Source organism: Salvelinus fontinalis, chromosome 8 (genome assembly GCF_029448725.1).
Source record: "Salvelinus fontinalis isolate EN_2023a chromosome 8, ASM2944872v1, whole genome shotgun sequence".
Taxonomy (NCBI): domain Eukaryota; kingdom Metazoa; phylum Chordata; class Actinopteri; order Salmoniformes; family Salmonidae; genus Salvelinus; species Salvelinus fontinalis.
The window spans coordinates 11,039,531-11,048,922 of NC_074672.1; the positions used below are offsets into that span (position 1 = coordinate 11,039,531).

A 9,392-nucleotide genomic window follows, 5' to 3' on the forward strand; every position below is an offset into this window, starting at 1 on the left:
TATTTCTACATATTTACAGTTAGCAGGGAGTGAAATACACAAACATACACACACACACACTCACTATTCCTTTCATGCCCTGAACAATGCACGCTGTCAATCCAAAACAGGATTACCTGATTGGCAGATTGGGATGAAAGGCAAATGTGTAGATTGGTTGCTTTTTGCATCTAACGTATAGATTGCATTCTTTGTTGGCGTGAGTAGAAATAATATTTACATGCCAAAAACCCTTCTTTTTGAATTAGACAATGACAAGAATCATGACATAAGCATTTAGAGATAAGGAGAACAGAGGTATTGGTACGGATAAAAGAGAAGAGACTAGAAAGAGAGCTTTTTAAATGTCACTCTGAATGTAAATACAACCCAAAAGATTGTTATTTAGCAATGAGTTTGTTTGATACAAGTGTGTGGGTTTTAAAACTCTGTCTTAAGTTTACTTCAAATGTTGCAAGTAGTTTTATTGTATTTTTTTGTAATGAACCTATGAATTCATATTTTTCCTGTATTGACAACTGATTACAGTGATTTGACTGTTTTAGAAAAATCGTTAATAGATAAGCAAAATATAAACAAAAAGGCAAAAAAAAAAATATCCTCCCACCATTCCTTAAATGTTGCAAAACAAGAAAAAAAAGAAAAACACATTTTTACATCAATAGTAGAAAGTGCGCACGTGAAATTTGGTTCTGAGTGCTGAGATTACATCAGTAGCTTTTGTTGTTTTAGAATATACAGTAGAATCAATACCAACCCATTGAAAGCTGAGGTTAAACTTATGTTAATGGTCATCATGTCCATCAAGTTTTCCTGGCTTGTAAGGGGCACTTCGCCTTCATTTTTTTGTGTCCCTTTAAGCATTACAGTACAGTGAGTATCTGTGTTGAGAGAGTCTATGTTTGTATCCCAAATGGCACCCTATTCCCTAGCCAAAATAATGTACTATATAGGGAATAGAGTGCCATTGCGGACACTCATCGTGCTGAGGCCATGTGATGATGAGGACGGGAGGGAGGGAGGCAGTGAGCTAGTTTGTGATGAAGCACCACAGGGAGTATATGCAATGTGCTGGCTCTGCCCTCACTGCTCACCCCACTCAAACTAGCCTACAGTCTACCCAGAGACAGACCTGGGTTCAAATAAGTTTCATTTTCTTTCAGAGGAGAGTTTGATTGAGCCTGCCTGGATTGCAAGATGAGCGGAGACAACGGTTTGCACTTTTGGGGCCACTCTATTGGGTCCATTATGCCAGAAGCACAGCTTAAGTAATTGAGAAAAAACAAACACTATTTGAACCCAGGTCCGACTGCAAGCCAAGCTATCATCCACTGTTACTGTTCAGTGAGTCCCAGGGAAATGGGATAGAGAAAAGGGATTGTCTCTGGCTTGGCAGAAAGGCAATAGGTGCATCCGCATTGGCACCCTATTCCTTATACAGTGGATATGTACACTATATAGGGAATAGGGTGCCAATTCAGACGCAGCCAGTGAGTCTGACATAATGAGAGGTTTGAGTGAGCTCAGCTCCCTGTAGTTTGCTGTTACAGACACACTCAGGACAAAAAAAAAATCAATTTCAGAAATCTATTTTCATACAGAATGATAATATTATGATAAAATGAAATAATATGCCAATTATTCTCTCACAACTATGGATTGTGTCTCAAATGGCATCTTATTCCCTATGTAGTGCACTACTTATGACCAGAGCCATATGGGCCCGGTGTTCAGGGATATCACTATGGGCCCTGGTCATAAGTAATGCACTATAGAGTGCCATTTGAGACGCAGCCTATCTCGCTGCTAACCATCTGTGCTTGTCATGGTGTGATGTCAGTAGTGTCAGGGCAAGTGATAGCTTGAATGAATGAGTTGGGGAATAAGTGAACTACTGAACACACAGATACTCACTCTACTACCTGCCTTTCTAGCTATCTCTGCTTTTGATTTTTCATGTGGTGAGTGAGGGGATCGTCTAAGCCAGGTTTAGTGCTAGCATTTCTTACTTTCCCCTCTGTTACTTTCATTTCCATTTTTTTATACTTAAATTAAAAATAAAAAGTGAATTTTAATTGCATATAGAAGAGAATGATAGCATCAGCTTCATTAAGGTACGAAATGTATACATTTACAGTCATGGTGGAAGGATAGGAGGGAGGGATGGAGGGAGGGGACGGATACTGTGTATTTCACTGCCTGAGGGGAGACCGAGTCCCTCTGTGTGGTATGTTTGGTCCCTCTGTGTGGGGGGAATCCCTCTGTGTGGTGTGTTTGGGGTCCCATTAGCACAATGGAACTGGGGGATTGGTGGGTACAGTAGTGTATTGGTAGTCTGGTCCTAGATCTGTTTGTGCTGTATGGCCAACTCCTATGATCGATATCATGCTAAAGTCATAGGAGTTGGCAAGACAGCACAACCAGATCTGTGAACGGGCTAGTGTGTTCCTGCTAATTGGTTGAGACGGAAGTGGAGCGGGTTGAGGGTTGGTTGGTAAGGGAGGTGGTCACTGTGTGGAGTGGAGTTGTACTATATGTTATGGGTCCAATGACATTGTAACGATCTGCATTATGAATCAGCCACTTGTAACTAAATATGTGACAATGAATTAAATAAAGAACCTTGGACTAATCGGAACCAAAAGAGGCGTCCTCTTGTGTCATCATTAGAATCATTCATAGCGTCAATGTCTAAAGATGGTGACGTGCACGTTTTATCCTCAAAAGATCAGAGAAACTAGATATGAATTCCTACTATGCATGAAACATAAAATAACAGCTAGATAGACAGTCACGGTGTCCATTATATACCTAAAATACAGCTCCTGAGATAAGTTGCAGAAGACTGCAACATTTGACCTAGTGACTAAATCTTAGGGATAAAAAGACCCAAAAACATGTAAAGTATGACTATATCATAAAGTTAATTTGCTTGTTGTGTTGTGCATATGGTCTACATCTGAGATCCAGTATTGGGCGGTGAGTTAGTGTTGGTCATCTCAGCGTGAGCTGCTGCTGAACTGAGTAAAGTACTGGGCCGTGGGTCCGTTGGTGTACAGCGTCTTGGACAGGAACTGCTGACTGGTGGAGACGAGATGGAGAAAATACACTGTCAATGTCTGTTTTACAATTAAAATGTCTATTTTTATGTGAAAACTGGGACTTTCAATTCTTTCACCGTGTATAGTATCTGTTTATACTTTGACAGTAAAGTGTTTATGTGTGGTTATGTGCCATGATGTGTCTCACCCAGTATCTGTAAAGAAAGAATGTAAAGATTGATGTGTCTTGAGTGTGGTTTGTGTGCTTACTGTTCGCGCTGCTCTCTGGCCAGCTGTTCATTGTATCGGTCTATCTCAATCCTCTTCTCCTTCTTCAGCTCCATCGCTTTCCTCTCCTCCTCTTCATCCTCTCGGGTCTGCACCATGCGCTGGAAGTCCCAGGCAGCGTCTCTCTGCCTCTCAATCTCCCTCAGCCTCTAAAATGATTTGAGAAAATTGTGGAAATATGAGAAACATGATCATAAGCCTGAGGGTGAAGACCGAAGGAGAGGTTCATGATGAGACTGCTTCTTCAATAAGCAATCAACAATAGTGATTGTTTCATCTCTATGGTTGTGATAGGCAATCTTATTTTTATAATCGCAACAATCATGAATGAATGTGTTCTCTTTAAGCTGAATGCAGATTTTGAACTGATTTGACTTTAAAATATGTATTGGTGTCAATGGAAAATTTGCAAAAGATTTGCACTAAAACTAAAGTCATTCACGAGGTTATCATTACCTTTCCCTCTAGGCGCTGTTCCTCTCTCTGCCTGTGGATGGCGCTCAGCTGAACGGGGCTCATCCCCCTCCACCTGTCCGTCAGCACCCTGGGCCCGCCCACTGGGCCTCCGTCTACTTGTCTCTCTGCAGCCTTGGGACATTCCGTTAGGATGTCTGATGTCACCATGTGCCACACCTCCGCCATCTCCTCGCCCTCCTTCCTCATGCGCTCCTTCCTCTCTTTCTCTACACACTCTGCAGCCTGTGGGTGGGGGTCATAGATAGGTTTAGAGTTCAAGGGTCAGAAGTTAGACCAAAAGTTCCAAGAGACAAGAGAGTTAAGGGTCACTGTCACAAGATCTGGGGAGTAGGTAGAAGTTGCACCCAACCACTTGTACAGTGCATTCGGTACGTTTTCAGAACCCCTGACTTTTCCCACATTTTGTTGTGTTACAGTCTTACTCTAAAATTGATTTAAAAAATATATAATCCTCATCAATCTACACACAATGCCCCATAATGACAAAGCAAAAACAGGTTTTTATATGTTTTGCAAATGTATTAAAAATAAAAAACAGATACCTTATTTACATAAGTATTCAGACCCTTCGCTATGAGCTCAGGTGCATCCTGTTTCCATTGATCATCCTTGAGATGTCTCTACAGCTTGATTGGATTTCTCGTGTGGTAAATTCAATTGATTGGACATGATTTGGAAAGGCAAACACCTGTTTATATAAGGTCCCACAGTTGACAGTGCATGTCAGAGCAAATACCAAGCCATGAGGTCGAAGGAATTGTCCGTAGAAATCCGAAACAGGATTGTGCCGAGGCACAGATCTGGGAAATGGTACTAAAAAATGTCTGCAGCATTGAAGGTCCCCAAGAACACAGTGGCCTCCATAATTCTTAAATCGAAGAAGTTTGGAACCACCGACACAATACTTTTCATATGATTCTCTTCTCATTTGTTTAAAATACATTTGACCATCACTTAATCCAACCGCTTAATGGTTAATCACTTAACCGTTTGGTAAACCTAGAGATTTTAAACTGGTCGGTCTACTATGAATGGATTTTGAGAACTACAGATAGAAGGTGTGTTTGCAAAGTAGAAACATCTAAATTACATGTATGATACATGATAACCATACATAATGACTAGTCGTTATTGCTAATTGAGTTCATATAGTGGTCACCATATTAAAAACACTTGCAATTTCTTTTAATATGGAGCAGGATAGACAGCAAGGGAGAGGAAGAAGCCAAAGAGCTTATGGACCAGGGGCCCGTCAGAGAGGTGGGCATGGGCCCCTCAAAGAGGTGGACATCAGAGAGAGGGAGGCACGTGGTAAACTGAGGCCTTGCCATGGCAGAGACTGCCAGACTAGTTCACCCCAATATGAAAAGATCAACTGCCAATTTGATCATGAGAACATTTCGCCAAGAAAACTGGTAAGCCTGCAGGATATGCACTATGCTTTACCATTACATTTACAGTCAATTACATTGTAATGCATGTACATTCACAACACATGTTACAGTATTCTTACAGTATGATCTATTGACAGTATACTCTGTTCTACTCTCATAATTGACAGAACACCCCATGGTGGTGCCCGTGGCCGTGTGCTGACCGACCAGCAGGAGTGGGCCGTGGTGGAAACGGTGAGGGCCAGGAATGACATAAGGCTGTACAAAATAAAGCAGGCCATTGAGGAAAACGATGACACCTTTGCCAATGTGGCATCCATCAGCATACCAACAATCGCCCGCCTTTTGAAGAGGCACCAGGTATCTATGAAACACATTTACCTGGTGCCTTTTGAGAGAAACAACGACCGGGTGAAACAACTGCAGGCCGAGTATGTTCAGGTACAGCACTATATACTGTATTACTGTTCCTATTAATGCACATGATACTTCACAATATCATATTGGAACTATACTGTAAAAATAACTAAGCGAAATATATTTTTAGTGGGTAATTGTGCTTGATGCTGCTGTGAACCCTCACAAGTATATCTTTATTGATGAAGCGGGCTTCAATCTGGCCAAAACCCATCGGCCAACGGGCGTCCGTCCAAATGCCTGGACGACGTGGGGGAAACATCTCCATGTGCGCAGCTATCTCTGAAGATGATGTGGTAGGACGTAGGCCATTACTTGGATCCTACAACGCTGCTCACCTTATTGTGTTTCTCAATGATATTGAGCAGGCCTGTCAGGGTGAAGGGGTCACCCATGTCATTGTGTGGGACTATGTCAGGTTCCACCATGCAGAGGTGGTTCAGGCATGGTACTGGGCCCATCCCTGATTCGTGACCCTATACCTGCCCCTATACTCTCCTTTCCTCATCCCTATTGATTTTATTCAGCATGAAGGTGGAAGGTGTACGATCGCCATCCCCATGAGCGCGCCACTTTCCTGGCCATGGATGAGGCATCTGACAACATCAATGCAGACCAATGTCAAGCTTGGATTCTCCATGCCAAAAGGTTTTTCCCGTGGTGCATGAACAATGACATTCACTGTGATGTGGATGAGAATTTATGGCCAAATGCTTAAGACATGCGTGATGCAAATTAATGTGTGCTAAACGTTGTTTTATTTTCATTCATTTAATTAGGTTCATTTCATTTCTTACATTTGATTAAAGACAGTATACCTTTTTTGCAAATATATTTGAAAAATATATATTTCTTCACATGATTGACTGTAGAGGATGTCTTCATTGATCACATCTTTGATTACACATTGGATTAATATTATGTAAATTATAGATTTTCTGTCAATTTTGTTGGGTAATAGAAGTGCATTGCTAAATGTGAAAACTGTAATTTACAGTACTGTAGCATATTACTTTCAGCACTTCTAAGGGTGATTTGAAATTGCTATTGTTTTGCTATTGGATTAACTGGTAGTTAAAATGACTATATTGAAAACATAATGTTGTGTTTTGGTGATTAAACCAATGTTCTCATTACATTTCACAATAAACTTATATTTTGAATCAATGGTTGTGTGGTGAGAGATGTTTACAATCCAAATGAATGCACAATGACCGGTTTTGAATGAGAAACTGGCTCCGTTACATGTGTGACCAGTTTGTAGTTTTGTGCTTAGAGTTGTGAAAAGGTACCACATACTTCTGAAAATAGTACCAAAGTGATAAAAAAAAACTCTGAACACAAACCACATTGACATGAAAACCAGTGTGAGCAGAACCATTTATAATGATGCCTCACACTGGGGAGAATCTATTCATATCAAGTCAGTCAAGGCAAATGAGACGAGGGAACAAAATACTTTTTAGAAAGGAGACTATCTGCCCACGCATACATCAAAGCAGTTTGTGTGGTCGTGTGTGAGCGCAAAGCAGTTTACTCCCCGTGCAGGTTGCTTAGCGCCTCTAATGTGCTTGTCATCTCCCCTGAGTGAGTTTGTACGCGTCGCTTAATGTCTTCAATTAACTTTGTAATTAAAAAAGATATACTGTCTGAGTACATGCCATGTCACAGCTCACAGTCTCATCAGCGCATCCTTGGCTGGTGGCATGTTTGAGACTGTGTGTACCTGAGCATGGTTGTAGTTGTTGAGAGCGATGCGGCCAGCCCTCTTACACTCCTCTTCCAGAGCGTCTAACTGAACAGCCCTCAGGTCCTGCTGTACCAGCTCCTTGCCTTTCAGTAGCTCTGCAACACACACACACACACACACACACACACACACACACACACACACACACACACACACACACACACACACACACACACACACACACACACACACACACACACACACACACACACACACACATTTGGTTTAGATAGTGTCCTTAAATCATCCAAATGCCTTGTCATCCTGCACAAACACCACTCATACACTCCCACGGTCACAGTGCGTATTCTCAGGAGCCGTTGATGGAAGATGCTAATGTTTAGAGTGCAGTTATGCATATGAGAGCGTGTTGTGTTATTTGTGTGGGTGATGTGTAGTGTAGGTGTGTACAGTGCAGTTGTGCATAGTGTGTATGATAGCTTTGTGTCTGTTTCACCTTTGAGTTTCTTCTCCTTCTGCAGTTTCTCACTCTGTTCTCTCTGTGCTCGTAGTGCTCTCTCTGTCTGCTCCATCTGAGCTCTCCTCTTGTCATTGTCCCCAATGCCTTCTCCCTGAGTACAGCATACAAAACAGAAGCAGAAGAAAAAGACACACAGATGCATACACACACACATATATACACATACATACATACATACATACATACACACACACACACACACACACACACACACACACACATACATACATACATACATACATACATACATACATACATACATACATACATACACACATATACACACACACACACATACATACATACATACATACATACATACATACACACACACACACACACACACACACACACACACACACACACACACACACACACACACACACACACACACACACACACACACATACATACATACATACATACATACATACATACATACATACATACATACATACAATACAGCATGTCCATGAAAACACACAATCAGTAAATAAGTAAAATGCTTTAAAAGAACATGTGCTAAAATCCAGGTCAGGAGATATGGATTTGCATTATTCATTCATTCCAACATATTTCCCCATTTCCCTTAACACTCTGATATCTTGTTGCTTATAATAGTGTCATCTGTGATACCTGGAACACTTGCATACTAGCAGGTCCCAGCTCAGACTCTGGGATGGGAATGGACAACCCGAGCGCCCCCTGCCGGTGAAAATTGAGATCAGCATCCCGGGTGTCTTCTGCCCGCTGTCGGATGGTCCGGTACTGGATAAGGTCTCTGTTTAACTCTGCTCTCCTCTCCTCTTCCTCCTGCTGCTGTTTCATCAACACTTCATCTTGAGTCACTCTCAACATGTCTGAAAAAACAACAACACATAGGCAATTTATGGTAAAATGCTTTCAAATTTGATTGTTCCTAAGTTCCTCCTCTAAAACGTAAACTTGTCCCCTTGCCTTGTGCTTACCGAAAGCCCTCTCTCGCTGACCCGCCATCTCCTCCCGTTCTTTGTTCTCCACCACCTGTTGCTCCAGTGCTTTGAGATCCAAACCCATCACTCGGTGTCTGGTGTTGAAAATGCGAGCCTGGCGCGCAGCTTCTGCGGCCCGTCGGCGTTCCACTGCCACATCCGCGGAGTTGTCCACCGGCAAATCCACTTTATACATGACTCTTCTAGGTTTGGTGTATCTATAGTAGGCATAAAAGTTTAACAAGATAATGATTTTGTTGCTTTGGCGATTAAACATTCCTAATAATATGAAAACTTTACCGAAACGTACCAAAAAACAGGTGCAATTATCATCATTCAAAGGACACCTTCTTCGCTCCTTCCTTTTGTTTAGACAATACAAATCACCATGGCAACACCAGTGAACAAAATGTGCAACAAAAAAAGTATCTAGATGACAAGATTGACCATATCAGTTTCACTGAAATAATAATGACACCAGTGAGTGTGAATACATTCGATTACAATGCTATTTTGTTAAATGTGAGAAATAAACAGCAGCATGTGGCGCTTTGGATACATTGTAACAGCAAC

General features: G+C 41.6%; 1 protein-coding gene across 1 annotated transcript; it reads right to left on the bottom strand.

Moving 5' to 3' along the window:
* Window positions 1-447: 447 nt before the first annotated feature.
* ribc1 (RIB43A domain with coiled-coils 1) lies at window positions 448-9,385 on the bottom strand. Its single transcript, XM_055931007.1, has 8 exons — window positions 9,130-9,385; window positions 8,817-9,037; window positions 8,485-8,708; window positions 7,825-7,939; window positions 7,344-7,462; window positions 3,786-4,028; window positions 3,312-3,478; window positions 448-3,081 (listed from the first exon to the last, which is right to left on the bottom strand). Exons 2-8 carry the CDS (start codon window positions 9,013-9,015, stop codon window positions 3,000-3,002), a joined length of 1,149 nt encoding a protein of 382 aa, XP_055786982.1. The 5' UTR covers window positions 9,016-9,037; window positions 9,130-9,385; the 3' UTR covers window positions 448-2,999.
* Between the last annotated feature and the right edge of the window lie 7 nt (window positions 9,386-9,392).

What these genes read in the sequence shown, in the direction of transcription:
- ribc1 (XM_055931007.1), bottom strand. Translation starts at nt 9,015, where the DNA reads ATGTATAAAGTGGATTTGCCGGTGGACAACTCCGCGGATGTGGCAGTG. An exon ending in ACAACTACAACCATGCTCAG is followed by an intron (nt 4,029 to 7,343) that starts GTACACACAGTC and finishes CCCCACCCACAG; the next exon opens with GCTGCAGAGTGTGTAGAGAA. An exon ending in GCCAGAGAGCAGCGCGAACA is followed by an intron (nt 3,082 to 3,311) that starts GTAAGCACACAA and finishes CGTCTCCACCAG; the next exon opens with TCAGCAGTTCCTGTCCAAGA.